This window comes from Pleurodeles waltl, chromosome 6 (assembly GCF_031143425.1).
Source record: "Pleurodeles waltl isolate 20211129_DDA chromosome 6, aPleWal1.hap1.20221129, whole genome shotgun sequence".
Taxonomy (NCBI): domain Eukaryota; kingdom Metazoa; phylum Chordata; class Amphibia; order Caudata; family Salamandridae; genus Pleurodeles; species Pleurodeles waltl.
Window position 1 is genome coordinate 613,689,485 of NC_090445.1, and position 24,006 is coordinate 613,713,490.

The 24,006-nt window shown below is 48.0% G+C and overlaps 1 protein-coding gene across 12 annotated transcripts in view; it reads left to right on the forward strand.

Moving 5' to 3' along the window:
- The window catches only part of NAV1 (neuron navigator 1), a 950,201-nt gene that overhangs the window by 829,997 nt on the left and 96,198 nt on the right, over positions 1-24,006 (forward strand). For all 12 annotated transcript variants that reach the window (XM_069238908.1, XM_069238913.1, XM_069238909.1 and 9 more), the window contains 5 exons: positions 7,795-7,892; positions 9,337-9,432; positions 9,929-10,094; positions 17,405-17,640; positions 18,179-18,333. In XM_069238908.1, the coding sequence (XP_069095009.1) occupies positions 7,795-7,892; positions 9,337-9,432; positions 9,929-10,094; positions 17,405-17,640; positions 18,179-18,333 (751 nt within the window). The remainder of the gene's footprint in view (positions 1-7,794; positions 7,893-9,336; positions 9,433-9,928; positions 10,095-17,404; positions 17,641-18,178; positions 18,334-24,006) is intronic.

Here is a 24,006-nt window from a genome sequence, read left to right on the forward strand (position 1 = left end):
CTCAGAGTGACAAAGGCACTCTCCCCATGGGGCCAGCAACATGTCTCTAGTGTGGCAGGCTGCTGGAACTAGTCAGCCTACACAGATAGTCGGTTAAGTTTCAGGGGGCACCTCTAAGGTGCCCTCTGGGGTGTATTTTGCAATAAAATGTACACTGGCATCAGTGTGCATTTATTGTGCTGAGAAGTTTGATACCAAACTTCCCAGTTTTCAGTGTAGCCATTATGGTGCTGTGGAGTTCGTGTTTGACAAACTCCCAGACCATATACTCTTATGGCTACCCTGCACTTACAATGTCTAAGGTTTTGTTTAGACACTGTAGGGGTACCATGCTCATGCACTGGTACCCTCACCTATGGTATAGTGCACCCTGCCTTAGGGCTGTAAGGCCTGCTAGAGGGGTGTCTTACCTATACTGCATAGGCAGTGAGAGGCTGGCATGGCACCCTGAGGGGAGTGCCATGTCGACTTACTCGTTTTGTCCTCACTAGCACACACAAGCTGGCAAGCAGGGTGTCTGTGCTGAGTGAGAGGTCTCCAGGGTGGCATAAGACATGCTGCAGCCCTTAGAGACCTTCCTTGGCATCAGGGCCCTTGGTACTAGAAGTACCAGTTACAAGGGACTTATCTGGATGCCAGGGTCTGCCAATTGTGGATACAAAAGTACAGGTTAGGGAAAGAACACTGGTGCTGGGGCCTGGTTAGCAGACCTCAGCACACTTTCAATTGTAAACATAGCATCAGCAAAGGCAAAAAGTCAGGGGGCAACCATGCCAAGGAGGCATTTCCTTACAAACCCTCAGCAAGGCAGAGAGTCCATAGAAGAAGAGACTGCCCCCATAGGAGACCCACTGGAAGAGGAACTGGGAGTCGCAGAGAATCCCACACAGCACAACTGGCGAAGGGTCCCACACTGCAGGAGAAGCACACAGAGGGCTGTGTGTCACAGGAAGGAGTGCTGGGGGTGTACCCAGCCAATCCTGACACTGCTCTAAGCAACATCCGGATTGGCTGCAGGGCAGGCTGGGAACCTGTGCCTGCAGTGATGATGGAAAGAGGAGTGTGGGTCGGTGGATCAGTTAAGTGTTTTTTTTTAAATTTATTTATTTTTATTTATTAAATGTACCCCCTGCTCAGCCCCTGTGCGCAGAGAGCCGTGACTGCATGTAACACCTATGTTCGATGGCATCTGTCGCTGTAGATACGCATGTTCTGCAATAGCTCGCCATCTGGTGTTGGGCCGGAGTGTTACAAGTTGTTTTTCTTCGAAGAAGTCTTTCGAGTCACGGGACCGAGTGACTCCTCCTTTTGTCTCCATTGCGCATGGGCGTCGACTCTATCCTCGATTGTTTTTTTTCCGCCATCGGGTTCGGACGTGTTCCTGTCGCTCCGAGTTTCGGAACGGAAAATTAGCTAATTTCGGAAGATTTTCGTCGGTATTGTTGCGTTCGGGATCGGCGTACTTACATTCAACACCGCATCGAAGATCGAACAGCTCCGGTGCCCTTCGGGGTAGTTTTTTCGATCCTCCGTCGGGGCCTGGTCGGCCCGACCGCGTGCTGAAGAACGCCGATGGAACGGACCCCGTTTCGTTTCTGCCCCAAATGCCACAATAAATACCCCTACACAGACCAACACTTGGTCTGCAACCTGTGCCTGTCACCTGAGCACAGCGAAGACACCTGCGAGGCCTGTCGTGCGTTCCGGTCCCGAAAAACACTCCGAGACCGTCGAGCCAGAAGACTTCAGATGGCGTCCGCACCGACAGCCCACCGAGAGTTCGAGGAACAGGAAGAGGAAGGTACCTTCTCGATCCAAGACTCCGACTCCGAAGGATTCGACGATACACAAACCGTGAGTAAGACGTCGAAAACCACACAGAGGAAGATTTACAAGGCCCAGGGGACGCCACTGCCACCAGGCCATGGCTCGACCCATAAATTCGGTGACCGACCATCGGCACCGAAAAAGGCCCAAACAGTGCCGAGATCGTCCGACTCCGGTCGAGACACCGGCACGCAGCCTTCTCGGGACCGAGAAAGTGCTGGAGACAAGCCTCGACACCGAGATGCCGGTGTGGACACGGCTCGACGCCGAGACAGCGGCACAGAAACAGATCGACGCCGAGAGGTTTCGGCCCCGAAAAGGAGAAAAGTCACCTCGGAGCCGAAAAAACACGCAGACAAAGTTTCGATGCCGAAACAAACTGCAAGCGACCCAGCTTCAGGCTCTTATACAGAAGAGCACTCGCTAACCTCCCAAATGCAGAAGCATAGGTTTGAGGAAGAGCTACAAGCAACTGATGTGGACCATACGCAAAAGCGTATCTTCATTCAGCAGGGGACAGGAAAAATAAGCACCCTTCCCCCCATTAGGAGAAAGAGGAGGTTGGAGTTCCACACGGAACAAACACCACAACCAAAAGTGGTGAAAAGAGTTACACCACCACCCTCACCTCCGCCCGTGATTGACGTTTCACCAGCACAAACTCCATCACACTCCCCAGCTCACACCACCATGAGCCAGGGTGACCAAGATCAGGACGCATGGGACCTATACGACGCCCCAGTGTCAGATAACAGTCCGGAGGCATACCCTGCGAAGCCATCTCCACCAGAAGACAGCACCGCGTACTCTCAAGTGGTGGCTAGAGCAGCACAATTTCACCACGTAAGCCTCCACTCAGAACAGGTCGAGGATGATTTCTTATTCAACACACTCTCCTCCACCCACAGCTCATACCAAAGCCTGCCTATGCTCCCTGGTATGCTCCGCCACGCAAAAGACATCTTTAAGGAGCCGGTTAAAAGTAGGGCAATCACACCAAGGGTAGAAAAAAAGTATAAGCCGCCTCCTACGGACCCGGTTTTCATCACTACACAGCTGCCACCAGACTCTGTCGTTGTAGGAGCAGCTAGGAAAAGGGCCAACTCTCACACATCTGGAGATGCACCACCCCCAGATAAAGAAAGCCGCAAGTTTGATGCAGCTGGTAAAAGAGTCGCAGCACAAGCTGCAAACCAGTGGCGCATCGCGAACTCCCAGGCACTACTTGCGCGCTATGACAGAGCCCACTGGGACGAGATGCAACATCTCATTGAACATCTGCCCAAGGACTTACAAAATAGGGCAAAACAAGTGGTTGAGGAGGGACAGGCCATCTCCAACAACCAGATCCGCTCCTCCATGGACGCTGCAGATACAGCTGCACGGACAATTAATACATCTGTAACTATCAGAAGGCATGCATGGCTCCGAACGTCTGGATTTAAACCAGAGATTCAACAAGCAGTTCTCAATATGCCTTTTAATGAAAAAGAACTGTTCGGTCCAGAAGTGGACACAGCGATTGAGAAACTCAAAAAAGATACGGACACTGCCAAAGCCATGGGCGCACTCTACTCCCCGCAGAGCAGAGGGAATTACAGCTCATTCCGTAAAACGCCCTTTCGAGGGGGGTTTCGGGGTCAAAGCACACAAGCCAGCACCTCACAAGCCACACCGTCCAGTTACCAAGGACAGTATAGAGGAGGTTTTCGGGGACAATATAGAGGAGGGCAATTCCCTAGAAATAGAGGAAGATTCCAAAGCCCCAAAACCCCTACTACTAAACAGTGACTCACATGTCACTCACCCCCTCCACACAACACCAGTGGGGGGACGAATAGGTCATTATTACAGAGCATGGGAGAAAATCACTACAGACACTTGGGTTCTAGCAATTATCCAACATGGTTATTGCATAGAATTTCTACAATTCCCTCCAAACATACCACCAAAAGCACAAAATTTAACAACACACCATTCCAATCTCCTGGAGATAGAAGTGCAGGCACTATTGCAAAAGAATGCAATCGAATTAGTGCCAAACACACAAATAAACACAGGAGTTTACTCACTGTACTTTCTGATACCAAAGAAGGACAAAACACTGAGACCAATCCTAGACCTCAGAGTAGTGAACACTTTCATCAAATCAGACCACTTCCACATGGTCACACTACAAGAAGTATTGCCATTGCTAAAGCTGCACGATTACATGGCAACTTTAGACCTCAAGGATGCTTATTTCCATATACCAATACACCCATCGCACAGGAAATACCTAAGGTTTGTATTCAAAGGAATACATTACCAATTCAAGGTACTGCCTTTCGGATTAACAACCGCACCAAGAGTCTTTACCAAATGTCTAGCGGTAGTCGCAGCACACATAAGAAGGCAGCAGATACATGTGTTCCCATATCTAGACGACTGGCTAATCAAGGCCCATTCGTTAATAGAGTGCTCAAATCACACAAATCATATCATACAAACCCTCTTCAAACTAGGGTTCACCGTCAATTTCACAAAATCCAAAATTCTGCCACGCAAGGTACAACAATACCTAGGAGCCATAATAGACACATCAAAAGGAGTAGCCACTCCAAGTCCACAAAGAATTCAAAATTTCAACACCATCATACAACGCATGTATCCAACACAAAAGATACAAGCAAAGATGGTATTACAACTCCTAGGCATCATGTCATCATGCATAGCCATTGTCCCAAACGCAAGACTGCACATGAGGCCCCTACAACAATGCCTAGCATCACAGTGGTCTCAAGCACAGGGTCACCTTCTAGATCTGGTGTTAATAGACCGCCAAACTTACCTCTCGCTTCTGTGGTGGAACAACATAAATTTAAACAAGGGGCGGCCTTTCCAAGACCCAGTGCCACAATACGTAATAACAACAGATGCTTCCATGACAGGGTGGGGAGCACACCTCGATCAACAGAGCATACAAGGACAATGGAACGTACATCAAACAAAACTGCATATCAATCACCTAGAACTTCTAGCAGTTTTTCAAGCACTAAAAGCTTTCCAACCAATAATAGTTCACAAATACATTCTCGTCAAGACAGACAACATGACAACAATGTATTATCTAAACAAGCAGGGGGGGACGCACTCCACGCAGTTAAGCCTGCTAGCACAAAAAATTTGGCATTGGGCAATTCACAACCAAATTCGCCTAATTGCACAGTTTATACCAGGGATACAAAATCAACTCGCAGACAATCTCTCTCGAGATCACCAACAGGTCCACGAATGGGAAATTCACCCCCAAATTCTGAACACTTATTTCAAACTCTGGGGAACACCTCAGATAGACTTGTTTGCGACAAGGGAGAACGCAAAATGCCAAAACTTCGCATCCAGATACCCACACAAACAATCCCAAGGCAATGCCCTATGGATGAACTGGTCAGGGATATTTGCTTACGCTTTTCCTCCTCTCCCTCTCCTTCCTTACCTGGTAAACAAACTCAGTCAAAGCAAACTCAAACTCATATTGATAGCACCAACTTGGGCAAGGCAACCCTGGTACACAACGCTGCTAGACCTATCAGTGGTACCCTGCATCAAATTGCCCAACAGGCCAGATCTGTTGACACAGCACAACCAAAAGATCAGACACCCAGATCCAGCATCGCTGAATCTAGCAATCTGGCTCCTGAAATCCTAGAATTCGGGCACTTACAACTTACCCAAGAATGTATGGAAGTCATAAAACAAGCCAGAAGGCCATCCACCAGGCACTGCTATGCAAGTAAATGGAAGAGGTTTGTTTGCTACTGCCATATTAATCAAATACAACCATTACACACAACTCCAGAACAGGTAGTGGGTTACTTGCTTCACTTACAAAAATCTAACCTAGCTTTCTCTTCCATTAAGATTCACCTTGCAGCAATATCTGCATACCTGCAAACTACCTATTCAACTTCCCTATATAGGATACCAGTCATTAAAGCATTCATGGAGGGCCTTAGGAGAATTATACCACCAAGAACACCACCTGTTCCTTCATGGAACCTAAATGTTGTCCTAACTAGACTTATGGGTCCACCTTTTGAACCCATGCACTCCTGCGACATACAGTTCCTAACCTGGAAGGTGGCATTTCTCATCGCCATTACTTCCCTAAGAAGAGTAAGCGAGATTCAGGCGTTTACTATACAGGAACCTTTTATACAACTACACAAAAATAAAGTCGTCCTAAGAACCAATCCTAAATTTTTGCCAAAGGTTATTTCACCGTTCCATCTAAATCAAACAGTGGAACTTCCAGTGTTCTTTCCACAGCCAGATACCGTAGCTGAAAGGGCACTACATACATTAGATGTCAAAAGAGCATTAATGTATTACATTGACAGAACAAAAAACATCAGAAAGACTAAACAACTCTTTATTGCATTTCAAAAACCTCACGCAGGAAACCCAATTTCAAAACAAGGTATAGCCAGATGGATAGTTAAATGCATCCAAATCTGCTACCTTAAAGCTAAACGACAGCTGCCCATTACACCAAGGGCACACTCAACCAGAAAGAAAGGTGCTACCATGGCCTTTCTAGGAAACATCCCAATGCAAGAAATATGTAAGGCAGCCACATGGTCTACGCCTCACACATTCACCAAGCACTACTGTGTAGACGTGTTATCCGCACAACAAGCCACAGTAGGTCAAGCCGTATTAAGGACATTATTTCAGACTACTTCCACTCCTACAGGCTGATCCACCGCTTTTGGGGAAATAACTGCTTACTAGTCTATGCAGAACATGCGTATCTACAGCGACAGATGCCATCGAACTGAAAATGTCACTTACCCAGTGTACATCTGTTCGTGGCATCAGTCGCAGTAGATTTGCATGTGCCCACCCGCCTCCCCGGGAGCCTGTAGCAGTTTGGAAGTTACCTTCAATTATTTATATATGTATCATCTCAACCTTAAATAGGTGCATACTTAGTCACTCCATTGCATGGGCACTATTACTACAATTCAACTCCTACCTCACCCTCTGCGGGGAAAAACAATCGAGGATAGAGTCGACGCCCATGCGCAATGGAGACAAAAGGAGGAGTCACTCGGTCCCGTGACTCGAAAGACTTCTTCGAAGAAAAACAACTTGTAACACTCCGGCCCAACACCAGATGGCGAGCTATTGCAGAACATGCGAATCTACTGCGACTGATGCCACGAACAGATGTACACTGGGTAAGTGACATTTTCATTCCAAAGGGAGAGGGTGTTACTCCCTCTCTCAAAGGAAATCCTTTGTTCTACCTTCCTGGCCTCGAGCTGTTCAAGCAGCAATGTAGCTGGACATAGATAGTGACCTATGTTCAGTACACGCATAAAATGGTGTCCCCGCACTCCCGAAGTCCAGGGGAATGTAACTGGAGTTGGTGGGGACACCTCTGCTAGTGCAGGGGTGCCCTCACATACAGGTACCTGCACCCTGCCCTCTGAGCTAGGAGGGCCTACCTCTAGGGTGACTTAGAATGACCTGCTGCAGTGACCTGCAATGGCAGGTCTGCAGATACTTTGCATGGGCTCCCCAGGGGTGGCATAATACATGCTGCAGCCCATGGTGATTCCCTGGTAACCCAATGCCCTGGGTACCATTTACTAGGGACTTACATGGGGGCACCAGTATGCCAAATGTGGGATATAAGTTACCAAGTTGGAAGGGAGAGACCATAATCACTGAGGTCATGGTTAGCAGAATCCCAGTGAACACAGTCAAACGCTCTGACAACAGGCAGAAAATGGGGGTAACCATTGGAAAAAAGAGGGTACTTTCCTACAGTGGTCTAAAGAAGTGGTGGGTATGCTATGCTGAATGGTGCTCCGTTGTGTAATGGTTAGAATTTGGTGAACAATTCAGTGAGGCAAAGTACAAGATGTCACATTTTTATGATTGCTTCAGCTGATAATTTTACCTCTTTCTTTTTAGATCTATCCCCAATGGATGGAATAAATGGCTGTTCCCAGAAGGAAGACGTTTCTCTTCGGGTAGTGGTCCGACTGCCTATTCAGCACATCCTTAAGGGTGTAAGTACTAGTACTTCCCCTCTCTCCGACCTCAGTCCCTGGCAGAGCCAACCTTTCCTTATATAGTGCCCTGTCTTTCACTTGTCTTTAATTACTTCTGTGTTAAAATCTTTGGAGGGTAAGACTAGACAGGGAAGGTTAAGGTGCTCCACAAAAAGAAAACCAAACCAAATGAGGACACTGGTCCCAGCAGCCTTCCCCAAAGAGCTTTCCAGTGGGTTGACCAGGCGTCCCAGATTTGTCAGGAAAGTCCTGGTTTTTCACCAGCTGTCCCGGCAGAGTTCGGGAAATTTAGCTCATGTCCTGGGTTTAGAGAGGGTCGACTGAAACGGTGAGAAGTGCCTTTTTATGTTTTCCAAAGCAGGGATAGTTTAATTAAGCAATTGAATTAACAGGCATGACACAGGCTTAAAAATTGCATTGTATTTATGTTCCTAGTGCCTCTTCTGTAATTCTATGCCGATGAGCGCTGTCATTCTCAATGCTCCATTTAAGCAAAATTGTAGTCCTTCTAATTTTGTGAAATGTCCCGGTGTTTGGCTTTAACATTAGGGTCAATATAAGTTTAAGCATACTTTTCTTGGGAGCTAAGCTGGCAGGCAGCTCCTGTGTCCCTCTGAAGGCCAGACCCTGGGTGTGGGCCCAACTCGTTCATGTTAAAGGCCGGCCCAGGTCTCTAAAAAGCTGAGAACTAAAGTGCAGAAGAAGAGAGTTCAGAATGACCAGTGGCGAAAATGTCCTTGTTCAGCAAGAAAGATTCCTTTTTTGCTGACAACTATTGGTCTTCAATGTCCACTGTTGATGTTGCATTCCCCGGGGAAGGTTCTCTTGCTGGGGATTGATGGAAGCAATGTAGAACTAGTTGTGCAGCGTTGATCGTAAGCAGAGATATAAAATGTACTGCAGCCTGGAAATTCCACATCATAAATGTATTCTGTGTAAATACTGTCTAAATCATCATCGCAGAGCAGTTGCTGTAAATCTGACATAATATCAATGAGAAAAGGAAAGAAAAAAATATGCTTCGTTGTTTTCTTTATTCAGATCCGTGTGACATTTGACTTTAGCTGGTTTAAAGGCTTCTTTATGTGGCTGGAGTGCAGGTATGGTACTGGTGCGAGAGCGTGTACCGAAGATTGTTTTGTAGTCATTAAATCAGACTTAAAGCTAAGTTCAATGTCAGTGCCACAGTTGTAGGGGTGTATGCCCCAGTGCTCTCTGCATCTAGTCGGCGTTGTGTGTTATAAGACTGTTGGTGTAAAGTATGAATAGGTTATTCCCGGATGCACTTGTAGTGGATGCTTTAAGCTAAAGTTGTTGGAATGTAGTGGTGAGATTCTGTCGGAGAGCTGCTGCACAGAGGTCTGTTTTCTAGGTGGTTGGTGCTGTGCTTGTGAAAGCCGGGCTCAGTCCTTCTCACACTGTGTTCTGGTCTTTCTTACAGGATCTGAAGCAACAGGAGTTCTTTCTGGGCTGCGTGAAAGTCAGTTTGAAAGCAGACTGGAAGATGTTGGATGAAGCGATCTGCCAAGTCTTCCAGGTACACAGTTATTTTAACTTTTCATGAGCTCACTCCCATTCGCTAGTCATCGTTTTGTTCTTCATGGCTCACTTTTGTTCCCGCATATCTTTTCCGGCATTTCCCTTTTTCTCTAGGTCTGCATTTTTAATATATTCTCATTCCTAACTTCTGTTTCTCCCCTTGACTTTTCTTATTCCTTGCTGCCCTAGTTGTACTTGTCGCTTCTCTCACTGCTTGCGCCGGTCTCTGATTTCCTGTTGCTCTCCTGCACTGCTTGGTGCCCTCTTGCTATTACAGTCTGCACGCTAACAGGGACACCGAGTGGCTTTTCAGAAAAAAAAGTCCCTTAGAATTATGTACTTTTTTTCTGACTAGAAGAGGCAAAATGCACTTGGCATAAGCTTTGTTGACTGGAGAAATGTATTATGATTATAATTATCATTTAATATAATTATGATGTAATTATCATATGTTGTGATATTTAGAGATAACTGCGAACCTTTTCTATCCTCAGGAATATGTAGCAAAGATGGACCCAGCCTCCACACTGGGACTGACCAGTGAGTCACTCTATGCCTACACTATAAGCCACGTCAAGAGGGTGCTGGATGGGGAGACACCAGAGATGCCGCCCTGTAGGACTCTGAGGGGAGCTAGCACTATCGCACTCGTCCTCAAAGGCAAGTCTTAGGCACTCTTCGTGCTAATGGGTTCTGGTACTTTTAATCACTTCTTAGACAACCATGCATTGCCCATAACACCCTACACTCCCAATTTTCACCGCTTAGGGTGTAGGGAGGAGAGAAGAGCTATTAACACGTCAAATACGATGTTTTAGCTTTGGCCCAGAGAGGGCGACCTGGTTGCAAAATATTTCCTAATCAAATGTCTCTGAAGAAATTCGCAAACTCCTATTTTACTTGTAGTTGATAACACTGAACACTAGATGTCCCTGTTACATCAAAAGCATATGACTGCAAAAAATCCAAGAGGGTAGATGTGATCCTACCAAGTGGCCTCATTTCTCTGGTGAAGCAGAACAATGGTTAAGCAACATTACCTCCCGTCCCTCCCTCGCCTTCCTTTTAAACCAATGAGGCCTCCCGCCTCCCCCCTAGACCCTCCCTTCCCCTTTTAAAACCCCCCCCACCCTTACCTCCTCCTGTTTTTTTTCGTCTAGCCCACGCTAGACATTTTTTCTTTCCCTTACCTGCACGGCGGGGCCTGGAGGTCTTCGTTGACGGTGCTCCTCGGGGTGCGGAGCTCCACGAGGAGTACACCAGCTGATCGCGTTGGAAAGCGAGCAGCCGGGCTGCTCAGGACTACGCAGATTGAGGGCCGGCCGACGGGGTCGACCGGCCCTTTGTGGCTGGGGCTTGTATTTCCGGGTTACCACGCTGCTGAGCAGCGAGGAGCTGCTGGATGGGGACTTTTGAGCTAAGATGCCGGGAATCGACTGGTAGGACGGGCGTTCTGCCCGCAGTTTTTTTTTTTTGTTTGGCCAGGAATATTTGACCTTTTTGGGGATTGGTTTATTTTTAGGGGGCAGGTCCTAGTCACTATATATGGGGAGTGATTTGGGATGTAAGACAGTGTTTATTGGATAGTCATGCCGAAGGTTCAGCCTAAGAGGCGTAGGATTGTCTCATCTTCCTCTTCTGAGGTGGAGGGTGCTGCTGGAGTTTCCACTCCTGGGGACTCACAGTTACAGGATAGGGGCACTCCCCTCATGTCCAGGGAGGAGGTACAGGAGATGATTGAAGTAGCTGTTACCAGGGCTCTTCAAGCAGGGGTGACCAGGTCTGGTCACTCTAAGATTTCTCATTCAACGGCTGCTACAAGGAAGTCCTCGTCAGACAGTGAGTGTGATGAGGCCCCATCTACGTCTTCTGGGGGTAAATATGTATCCAGAGAGGAAATGTGGGAGGTGATGGCACATGTTCGGGACAATTTGGGTTTCCCAGTGTTTCATCCTTCCAGCTCGGATTCTCACTTATTTCCTCAATATCTGACCCCTTCCAAGTTTGCCATGCCTTTTCAGGGACCTGTGAAGGAGATGGTGTTTCGTGAATGGAAAGATGTGGATAAAGCTCAGGTTCCACGATTCCTGCAGAAACTGTATTTACTTGAGGGTGAGGAGGTATTACCTCCTTCGGTCCGCCTGGATTCAATTCTAGCTACCCTGATTGGCAAAACGGCAGTAAATCCGGAGGATTGTGTGCCTACAGATGCCACGGATCGTAAGGTGGATTCAGGTCTTAAGAGGGCATTTGCCGGGGAGAATTTGGCGCTAAGGGCAGGTATTTATTCTGCTTATGCGGCCCAGTCATTGGTGCAGGACTTTGATAAGCTGGCGGTGGCTGTTCAGGAAGGTGCCGAATGTTCAGAGCTCCTGGCTGTTATGGAGCAACAGGCCAGATTGTTGGCGGATGTTTCTTCGGATGTGGTCCGTACTTCGGCGCTGGCATCAGGGGCTTTGATTGGGGCTCGTAGGTCCCTCTGGTTACGTTCTTGGAAGGCTGACCCAGGGGAGAAGGCGGCCTTGCTGAGACTGCCGTTTGAAGGTCGTAACTTGTTTGGAGAGCAGTTGCCATCCATGCTTTCCAAGGCGTTTAAGGAACGGAAACATGCCTTGCCTTATAAAGGAGGTTCTACTTCTAGTAAAGGATGGAAGAAGCATTCCCGTTCTTCTCCGAATAGGGAGACCAAATCCTTTTCATTTAGGAAACGGTGTTTTCAGCCGCGTTTTTCCCCTAAGAAGGCTGCTCCTGCGAACCGGGGTGGTTTCAAGAAGGGGTCCTGACAATCATTGTGGGCCTGGCATAGGGCCGGTTGGGGGAAGGTTGATTCACTTTCTTTCAGCTTGGGAGGAAAGTATCAACGATCATTGGGTGCTAGACATTGTGGCCAATGGTTATGTCATCGATTTTGTGAGAGTTCCTCCAGATTCAGGGGTGCGTCCCACCCCTCTGCCTTCAGGGGGGTCAAGGAGAAGGGCATTATTGGACGGAGTAAGGGACTTGTTGGTCAAGGAGGCCATTTCCCGAGTTCCACTGGAAGAAAGGGGTCAGGGAACTTATTCGGTCCTGTTTCTGGTGCAGAAAGTTTCAGGGGGTTTTCGACCAGTGCTCAATCTGAAGGAGGTGAATACTTGGATCAGGACGGTGCATTTCCGCATGCTGTCTATTCAGACTATCTTTCCATTGGTCAGGCAAGGGGACTTTCTTGTGTCGCTGGACCTGCAGGATGCTTACCTGCACGTGCCTGTGGCAAGATCTTCTCAGAGGTTCCTGAGGTTTGCCGTGGATCAAGAACACTACCAGTTTTGCGTTCTTCCTTTCGGTCTGAAATCTTCTCCTCGAATTTTCACAAAGGTGCTGGCCCCCCTGATGGCCTTGCTACATTCAGAAGGGGTGTTTATTCATCCATATCTGGACGACATTTTAATTCATGCCCAGTCATGTGTCCTGTTGCAGAGCCAGGTGGACCAAGTTCTGGGGGTCCTGCAAAACCACGGGTTTTTAATCAATTGGGAGAAATCAGATTTAGTTCCATCCCAGGATCTGGTTTTTCTGGGGGCTCGGTTTCAGACTCTTCTCGGCTTGGTTTCGGTATCAGAGAAGAGGTTGGGTGTTCTCCAGGCCTTGGTCAAGAAGGTGGTATCACTGACTGCGCCACGAGCTCTTCTTTGGTTGAGGCTGCAGGGTCATTTGGCATCTGTGATATTTCTGGTTCCTTGGGCGCGTTTCCATCTCCTGTGCTTGATGACGTGGTTCTTGAAAAGGTGGACTCCGGGGTCCGGGTCTCTGAGGGACAGGGTTCCGGGGTCCAGATTGATTCGCAGGGAGCTGCAATGGTGGTTGGATGCAGATCATCTTCGGGTAGGGGTTTCTTTGTCTCCTCTGAGGCCCGTGGTGGTGACTACGGATGCCAGCCTCTCCGGTTGGGGGGCGTGGATAGGGTCGGCTCAGGTTCAGGGGTTTTGGTCCCCTCGGGAGGCGAGTCGGTCATCGAACTGGCGCGAATTAAGAGCGGTCTTTCTGGCTCTGGTCCATTTCCAGGGGTCCCTGAGGGGGAAGGCGGTTCTTATTCGGACGGACAACTTAGTGGCCAAAGCTTATGTCAACCGGCAAGGAGGGACCAGGTCAAGGGCGCTGTTCAGTCTAGCCAGGGAGATTTTTGTGTGGGCTCAGGAGTGGGTTCCTTCTCTCAGGGCTACGTACATTCGGGGGGGTGGTCAATGTTCGGGCGGATCTTCTAAGCAGGGTGATTCCTTCGTCTCAACTTTTCTCCCTCCGGAAGTCTCTGTTTCTGCATCTGGTGCGGCTTTGGGGGCTTCCAGTTCTTCCTGCTCCCGGTTTCGGTGTCCCCAGGCCTGGGAGGTGGACGGGATGTCATGCCCTTGGCCGAGGGGTCTGTTGTATGCATTCCCTCCGTTTCAACTTCTCAGGGCTTTTCTGTTGAGGGTGAGGGATCTGGGCTCCAGGGTTATCCTGATTGCACCTCTTTGGCCACGGGCGAATTGGTTCCCGTTGTTGAGGCTGATGGCAGAAAGGAGGATGTGGCCTCTGCCTCTTTGTCCATCCCCCCTGGAGTTTCCCTGCCTATCAGTGGTGTCGTTGAGGAGGTTGCACTTGACGGCCTGGAAGTTGAACGAAGGGGCTTAACGGGTCTGGGGGTACCTGTAGCGTTGAGTTCTACTTTATTGGCTTCCAGGTGGCGTTCCACTTTACTTTCCTATGGTAGACAGTGGCGGGTTTTTTCTTCTTGGTGTTTGAATCATGAAGTAGATCCTACATGCGCGTCTATCTTTGAAGTAATGCAGTTCCTGCAGGACGGCGCACATTTGGGTTTGTCGGTAGCATCTCTGAGGGTACAATGGGCGGCGATTCAGGCATTCAGAGGTCCGTGGCGTAATCTTCAGGATGAAGGGCACCTGATGCCTAGATTTTTTCAGGGTCTGGTTAATTTGTTTCCTCGCCCAGTACGTTCCTTTCCTTCCTGGGATCTTTCTTTGGTTTTGGATGTTTTGACAGAGGCCCCATTTGAGCCATTGGGGGACTGTGATTTACGCCATCTGTCTTTGAAGACGTTCTTTTTGGTAGCCATTACTTCGGCTCGTCGGTTAGGGGAGTTGGGGGCATTGGCCTGTTCCTTTCCTTTTTGTAAGGTTTTTCCCGATCGGGTAGTTCTGGTTCCGGTTCCTTCCTTTATTCCGAAGGTCAATTCTTCATTCCATTCCCGTCAGGAGGTTATCCTGCCTTCATTTTGTCCGGATCCCTCCTCAAGGGAAGAGGTCCGTTTGCATTCATTGGATGTACGCAGGGCTTTATTGGAGTACCTGCGGGTGGTGGCTTCTTTTCGTAAGGGGGATTTGCTTTTTGTGAATTTCGGTCCGGCACGTAAAGGTGAGAAACCTTCCACGGCTTCCTTGAGTCGTTGGGTGAGATCTTTGATTCTGTTGGCCTATTCCTTGAAAGGGGTAGTTCCTCCTCAAGGGATTCAGGGTCGGTCTACCAGAGGTATGGCGGCTACAGTGGCGGAACTACAGGGGACCTCCGTGGTGGAAATTTGCAGTGCCGCCACTTGGGCTTCTCCTTTGACGTTTGTGCGTCATTATAGGCTATCGGACTTGGGTAGTTTGGAGTCGGTATTAGGTCACCGGGTCCTATCCTCTATGAGGTAATAGGGGTAGGGTGTTTTGGTGTCCTTGGGGCAGGATATGAATAAAGGTTCTTGCAACTCAGTGTCCGTCTCCTGTGTTTTTCTTGCTATGTCTCATTGGTTTAAAAGGAAGGCGAGGGAGGGACGGGAGGTAATGCGTCCATTTTCTTACGATAATGGCATTATTCCTAGTCCTACTCCCTCGCCTTCCTTTTCCGTTCCCTCCCGGTACGGACTGTCCGAGTTGCTGCTTGGGCTTGGGTTTTGTACAGGAGGAGGTAAGGGTGGGGGGGGGGTTTTAAAAGGGGAAGGGAGGGTCTAGGGGGGAGGCGGGAGGCCTCATTGGTTTAAAAGGAAGGCGAGAGAGTAGGACTAGGAGTAATGCCATTATCGTAAGAAAATGGACGCATGAGTTTATACCCGAAATGGGATTTCATGTTAACGTCGGCTGTCTTTTTAAGTGTGAATCTTTTTGGCAAAGCCGATCTTATAAATAAGCGCAGCATATTGAGAGTGTGCACCAGCACAATTCTAGCTAGTATCGATCACCACCAATCCGCCGAAAGTCCTCCGATCTCCTAGGACACAGCACAGCAAAAACTACAGCCTGCCCCCTTAGATCTACAAGTACCACAAATAGCCTCATATTTTGCACACTTGAGGGATTTTCTGTGGCTTGTGCCCACAGCTACCCTCCCACACTATTATCGCTCTTTAATTTCAGCCATAGGTTTGTGGTTGGAGCCCACAAGAATTATATGTCATCTACACGCATATGAATTTTAAAGGGTAACTTCGCCTCCTGTATATTCTGCAAATAGCGCAGAGGTAGGGCCGAAATCGCCAATCACCTGTTTGTATACCTCTCCCTTTGCTTGTGGTGTGATCAGTCAAAGTCACCAGGACAAATAAACGCCGTGTCTGAGTTCCGTAAAATTTATTTATTAATGGGTCTAGCTGCTCGAGTCCTTACCATGCATTCGATGTGGTAAGGTTGCTGGAAATGTTCTGCTACACGATCTGATAGTGGTGAAAAGACCAGCGAACACTATGAATGGCTCAACGTGACAATAGAAAAGACTATTGAGCGAAGAAAAAACAGGTACAATAAACAAAAACACATTCCTTTTCCGTAAGGGTGATTGAAGTTACTGTACCCAGAATATCACAACTGTAAAATAAATAATTAGACACTAGAAATAAAGTATCATGTGGAAATGATGTCAATTAAATTTACTTAAAGAAAAACAAATACAATACTTGGGACCCCAGTGACTCTCGTAAGTCTGAATTTGCCTTGATACATTCAATTCAACAGACAATATTTCAGTTTACAAAAGAAGTTTGCAAACTGCACATTACAATGAGGGCTATTTTCAACAACAAGAATGTACTTCTAAAGGATACAGGAATGCCATTTTTACTAAAGAAATATTTTTACCTTACACTACTGACATTGTACATTTGGGGCTAAATCTCGCCCCTCAGAATTGGCCATTTAAAAAGATGACTCTGCTACAAGTTGATAAACAATGTGTAAAATCATTTTTAATTTTCAAGAGCTTGCAGGCAAAATATTCATTTGGGGCACAGAGAATAAAATTGCATTGGAAAACCAAAAATCTCTATAAAGATAGAAAGCATTCATTACCACAGCGCTTATTCCGATTCCATTATATTCCTGTTTCGCATTGATTCTTTCTATTTCATCCTAAGGTCTTTTTTTTCTCTTCTCAGCTCTTAAATAACTGTTGTGTTACTCCTTTAGAAAATACAGTAGGTATCTGAATGCAGCAAAACGCATCTCTTCTAAAGATGGCAGGTGGCTGTCTTTGTCTCAAAAGACCCTTCGACCTGCACTGCCTTACTTTGCAGTGCATTTTTGTAACTTGCTGTATCCTCGTGTCAGTCCCCTGACCTGAGGGGGATACACATGTCTGATTTGCCACAGAAGAGACGTTTGTCTGCCAGTTCACTGCCTTGCATGGTGTCAGCGTTTGGTTTCACTGTATAGTAACTTACTCGTCAGAATAGGAGTTAATGTTCTTCTGAAACCTCCAGATTGTTTCTTTCACAGCAGTCTGGATGGGGAAGCTTGCTTGTTTTTGTAATATTCAGAATATCTGTTTTACCTCCCAGACGTGCCTAAAGTAAAAGATGTTTTCTCCATTTATTTGTTTTTTTCTCTAAGGGGTACTGTGATAGCCACTGTCCCACTTTGGATCCAAGTTTCTTTAATAGGTGCAAGTGGATTCAAAGTCATGGACTTATATTTAGTTCATTAAAAAATGAATAAATGTTCAATTGTTTCTTCCACCTGCTATAGGCTTGAAGGAGAAGTGTGTTGATAGCTTGGTCTTTGAAACACTGATTCCCAAGCCCATGATGCAGCACTACATCAGCCTCCTTCTCAAACACCGACGTCTGATCCTCTCGGGACCCAGTGGAACAGGCAAAACATACCTGACCAACCGTCTTTCTGAGTACCTGGTGGAAAGGTCAGGGCGTGAGGTCTCTGAGGGGATCCTGGTGACCTTCAACATGCATCAGCAGTCGTGCAAGGTAAGAGGCGTTTGTAGTGTTACCAGGGAAGGGGGCATGGAAACAGGAAAGAATTTCTTAGAGGACTATTCTATGATTTATTTTGAGCTTTGGCAACATGTTTTCATAGAGTGAGAGTTTACTTGATTCTACTTAGGGACTAGAAACAAAGCAAAGTTAAGTAGGTTTGGCTGATAAGTTCTTAGCTGTAGAAGTTAGCGCAAGCAATTCTTTAGTGCACATGACAAACGGAGGAGCTTCTTGATCCAGTTTAAAATACTTCATTAAAGACCAGTGGTTATCAGAGGTTACCTGTAGGTATGGGACTTCTGAATGGCACAGAGGTCGTTCCAAGTAGATATGCTTCAAATGCAGGGGTGGAGTGACTTTCTTGTGGTTGTTAGACTCTTCTAAACATACATCTGAGCTACATATCACAGACTGAGAGACTACATGCTGTGCTGTTTGGAAGACCATGCTCAAAACGTTACCATAGATCCCTACTCTTTGGCGCTTAGTGTACTATATTCTAAGCTTACCTATTTTGTCTTCCTCCCAGGACCTTCAGCTGTATCTCTCCAACCTAGCTAACCAGATTGACCGAGATACTGGAATTGGAGATGTTCCATTGGTTATTCTCCTGGATGACATCAGTGAACCAGGATCAATTAGTGAATTGGTGAATGGTGCCCTAACCTGCAAGTATCACAAATGGTAAGAATAACTAATGTGCCTCTATCATAACCCAAGAGATAAGGTACGGATTTGGATTCAAAATGATGACTGTTCAACTCATGTCAGCTGTATGACTGTGTGAGTCTATGGCATATCCTGTATTCATTCAGATATCAATTTTTCCTAATATTGGTTAGACCTTTGAGGAGAACTTGTCTACTTGGTTTGATTTTGTGAATCATATTGCATGGATGAAGTATCGGAGAGTTGAACACAGTAATGATTAGAAGGTTTTGTTCCTTCAAATTCATTCTTCCTTACTATTAGGAATTTATTTTCCCATTTGGCATTGCAACCATTGGCACTCTGCTTTTTTCAGAGCATCAGTGCCTAAGGTCAATAGTAAATAAATGTTTATAGCATGTGTCTGTAGATACACATGCTTCGCATATTCCTGCCATCTAGTCTTGGGCTCAGACATTACAAATTGTTTTTCTCAAAGAAGCTTTGTGTCATGTGTTACTGTGTAACTTCTGTCTTTGTTCACAAAGAACATAGATGGACACCATCTCCATCTTTAGAAAGTATCTTTTCTGCCATCACATTTGGACATATTTAGCTACAGCTCCTAAACTGATGCTTGTGCTCACAGCAACTTTAGGCCCTGCTACAATAATTGGTTCTGGCAGAAAAGAACAATCAAGTTTTGATATCTGAACTTTTAATGCAGATGATCTACTCTTTAACCAGTTTCATGGTGCTTATTGATTACTGAAGACCTTCCTCAGAGAATGTTGACAAATAGCATGCATTCCTTTCTGATCCTGCCCACATTGTAATGCACATTATAATGTGCTGATCACCACAAGGTGTGTAATCTCCCCCTCTTTCCTGAGCATGAATAATTGACATGAAATTCTGGTCTTCCCGTACTGTGGGGTCCACTAAGTCCCAAAGGGCATGTGTGTAGCAGACCAGCAGACAGGAGGCATTAATGGATTGGAGGGCGAAGCTGGCTGAGGAAAATAACCTCTTCCCAAATGCCTCCAGTGTCTTTGATTTCCTGTCAGGGAGAGTAGTCGGGAAAATGTTGGGGTTAGTTCAGCAAGTGGAAGCTTACATTATAAGACTTGTCAGAGATAGGTACTGTGTTGCCTGGAGCAGGACAGTGGTGCCTGGCAACCTGACGGTTCACAGGAGGATTGGTGCAAGGCTTAGCCTGCACCCCTAAAAGTGTATCTGGTAAGGCCTTAATGAGTGGAAGTAGAGGCTCAGAAGGCAGTCTGGCTTGGCTGCAAGACGTCAGTCAGTACATTTGTTTTCACCTCCATGATGGGAAGATGGAGGGTGAGCCCCTCTGCCGCCCTACACATAACCATGGTGTAGGAAGTTGGCTCTGTATGTGCTATTTCAAAGTAAGGAATAGCATGCACAGAGTCCAATGGTTCCCCTTAGAGGTAAAATAGTGGTAAAAAGAGATAATACTAATGCTCTATTTTGTGGTAGTGTGGTCGAGCAGTAGGCTTATCCAAGGAGTAGTGTTAAGCATTTGTTGTACATACACATAGACAATAAATGAGGTACACACACTCAGAGACAAATCCAGCCAATAGGTTTTTGTATAGAAAAATATCTTTTCTTAGTTTATTTTAAGAACCACAGGTTCAAATTCTACATGTAATATCTCATTCGAAAGGTATTGCAGGTAAGTACTTTAGGAACTTCAAATCATAAAAATTGCATGTATACTTTACAAGTTATTGACAAATAGCTGTTTTAAAAGTGGACACTTAGTGCAATTTTCACAGTTCCTGGGGGAGGTAAGTTTTTGTTAGTTTTACCAGGTAAGTAAGACACTTACAGGGTTCAGTTCTTAGTCCAAGGTAGCCCACCGTTGGGGGTTCAGAGCAACCCCAAAGTCACCACACCAGCAGCTCAGGGCCGGTCAGGTGCAGAGTTCAAAGTGGTGCCCAAAACACATAGGCTAGAATGGAGAGAAGGGGGTGCCCCGGTTCCGGTCTGTTTGCAGGTAAGTACCCTCGTCTTCGGAGGGCAGACCAGGGGGGTTTTGTAGGGCACCGGGGGGGACACAAGCCCACACAGAAATTTCACCCTCAGCGGCGCGGGGGCGGCCGGGTGCAGTGTAGAAACAAGCGTCGGGTTCGCAATGTTAGTCTATGAGAGATCTCGGGATCTCTTCAGCGCTGCAGGCAGGCAAGGGGGGGGATTCCTCGGGGAAACCTCAACTTGGGCAAGGGAGAGGGACTCCTGGGGGTCACTTCTCCAGTGAAAGTCCGGTCCTTCAGGTCCTGGGGGCTGCGGGTGCAGGGTCTCTCCCAGGCGTCGGGACTTTAGGTTCAAAGAGTCGCGGTCAGGGGAAGCCTCAGGATTCCCTCTGCAGGCGGCGCTGTGGGGGCTCAGGGGGGACAGGTTTTGGTACTCACAGTATCAGAGTAGTCCTGGGGTCCCTCCTGAGGTGTTGGATCACCACCAGCCGAGTCGGGGTCGCCGGGTGCAGTGTTGCAAGTCTCACGCTTCTTGCGGGGAGCTTGCAGGGTTCTTTCAAGGCTGCTGGAAACAAAGTTGCAGCCTTTCTTGGAGCAGGTCCGCTGTCCTCGGGAGTTTCTTGTCTTTTCGAAGCAGGGGCAGTCCTCAGAGGATGTCGAGGTCGCTGGTCCCTTTGGAAGGCGTCGCTGGAGCAGGATCTTTGGAAGGCAGGAGACAGGCCGGTGAGTTTCTGGAGCCAAGGTAGTTGTCGTCTTCTGGTCTTCCGCTGCAGGGGTTTTCAGCTAGGCAGTCCTTCTTCTTGTAGTTGCAGGAATCTGATTTTCTAGGGTTCAGGGTAGCCCTTAAATACTAAATTTAAGGGCGTGTTTAGGTCTGGGGGGTTAGTAGCCAATGGCTACTAGCCCTGAGGGTGAGTACACCCTCTTTGTGCCTCCTCCCAAGGGGAGGGGGTCACAATCCTAACCCTATTGGGGGAATCCTCCATCTGCAAGATGGAGGATTTCTAAAAGTTAGAGTCACTTCAGCTCAGGACACCTTAGGGGCTGTCCTGACTGGCCAGTGACTCCTCCTTGTTTTTCTCATTATTTTCTCCGGCCTTGCTGCCAAAAGTGGGGCCTGGCCGGAGGGGGCGGGCGACTCCACTAGCTGGAGTGTCCTGCTGGGTTGGCACAAAGGAGGTGAGCCTTTGAGGCTCACCGCCAGGTGTGACAATTCCTGCCTGGGGGAGGTGTTAGCATCTCCACCCAGTGCAGGCTTTGTTACTGGCCTCAGAGTGACAAAGGCACTCTCCCCATGGGGCCAGCAACATGTCTCGGTTTGTGGCAGGCTGCTAAAACTAGTCAGCCTACACAGATAGTCGGTTAAGTTTCAGGGGGCACCTCTAAGGTGCCCTCTGGGGTGTATTTTACAATAAAATGTACACTGGCATCAGTGTGCATTTATTGTGCTGAGAAGTTTGATACCAAACTTCCCAGTTTTCAGTGTAGCCATTATGGTGCTGTGGAGTTCGTGTTTGACAGACTCCCAGACCATATACTCTTATGGCTACCCTGCACTTACAATGTCTAAGGTTTTGTTTAGACACTGTAGGGGTACCATGCTCATGCACTGGTACCCTCACCTATGGTATAGTGCACCCTGCCTTAGGGCTGTAAGGCCTGCTAGAGGGGTGTCTTACCTATACTGCATAGGCAGTGAGAGGCTGGCATGGCACCCTGAGGGGAGTGCCATGTCGACTTACTCGTTTTGTCCTCACTAGCACACACAAGCTGGCAAGCAGTGTGTCTGTGCTGAGTGAGAGGTCTCCAGGGTGGCATAAGACATGCTGCAGCCCTTAGAGACCTTCCTTGGCATCAGGGCCCTTGGTACTAGAAGTACCAGTTACAAGGGACTTATCTGAATGCCAGGGTGTGCCAATTGTGGATACAATGGTACATTTTAGGTGAAGGAACACTGGTGCTGGGGCCTGGTTAGCAGGGTCCCAGCACACTTCTCAGTCAAGTCAGCATCAGTATCAGGCAAAAAGTGGGGGGTAACTGCAACAGGGAGCCATTTCTTTACACATGGATTAGGAGGTCAATTCTTCCATGGCTTGTCCTGGAGGAGAGAAAAGGTCTGTTTCCGGGGAAGTTTCCAGCCTACTAGCATCTTGCAAGTCCTCATACCAGTTATTGTTTGCATAGGGATGGGTGAACTAATCAACTTGTTCACCATCAGTGCCTTAATCCATTCCAAAGAGGGAGTGGAGTGAATGTTGTCACCTTGGGGCAGGGCTAACACAGAGGTGCGGTTGGAGTCAGTTACCATGTCAGACTGGCATCGGAAAGGACAATGGGAGCCACTGAGTAGGGTGGCTTAAATCTGCATTGGCATTGCTGTACCCGGGCCTGGCATGGTGGTGGGCAGCGGTGGAGGTGTTGTTGTCGTTACTGGCGCCAAGGGCAGACGCAACTCTGAGGGTCCTGCTGGTGCTATGGGCAACCCTGCCTGCAATAGTCCAGGAGGAGGGCCTCTCGGGTCTGTGGGGCCCGAAGGTACACCAGAGCGAGACAGCAGGTATCTGAAGAGCTGGAGCATAGATGTGCAGAAATCTTTAATCTAGTGTGGCATTACTGAAGAACCCAGAAATGTAAATTGTGCCTGAACCATTAGCTCCATTTTTAGCTGACTTGGGAGTGGGGGCAGGACCGTTGGTGCTGCCCACATGCTTGGTCAGGTGAGTGGGAATGGTGAGAAGCACTGGAACTCTGCTTGGACTTCTCATGCTTCTTGTGCATACCTGCAGATGTGGGGTATGGTGAAGACTGGTCACAAGAGTGGCTCTGATGGCCTCGGGATCAGGTACAGGATTGGGTCTCGGACTTGAAGTAGAGCTTGGAGAGGTCCAAACGCTGCACCTTCTTGTGCTTGGTGATGTAATGTTTCGTCTTGCATTACCTCATAACCTTCGGGTTTATCAATAAGCAGTCTCCTCAGGTATTGGGGTTGTGGCTCAACCCCAGACACCACAGGCACACCTTGTGGGAATCCTGTCTCAGGCATCTGTTTGCAACAGTTCCTACAGGGCATAAAACCCGCAGGAGTAGGGGGTGACATCCTTAGCACACTGAAAAAAGTTTGTCAAAATTGAGGTCAGTTGTCTCTCTGAGACGAGAGGAAGCTGGCGATCCATGTCACAGAAAGAAAGGAACTGATGTCACTGTGTGGGAGTGGCACCATTATAGGCCCACACTTAACTTCCAGAGCTGCATGGAGCCACATTCTGGCACACAGAGATACTCAGGGGGGGTGGGGAAGGTGCTGGATCCAGTCTGACTCCTGGGGAGTATGTGAAGAATCTGCAGCTACATAGGCCCTCATTACGACCCTGGCGGTTTGTAACCGCCAGGGCCGCTGGACGGGGAGGCACCGCCGACAGGCCGGCGGTGCCCCGCGGGGCATTCTGACCGCGGCGGCTTAGCCGCGGTCAGAGAAGGGAAACCGGCGGTCTCCCGCCGGTTTCCCGCTGCCCCCAAGGAATCCTCCAAGCTGCGCCGGCTTGGGGATTCCGACTCCCCCTCCCGCCATCCAATTCCTGGCGGTTCTCCCGCCGGGAACCGGATGGCGGGAGGGAAGGCCCCCGTAAGAGGGCCCCAAAATGTATTTCACTGTCTGCCTTGCAGACAGTGAAATACGCGACGGGTGCAACAGCACCCGTCGCACCTT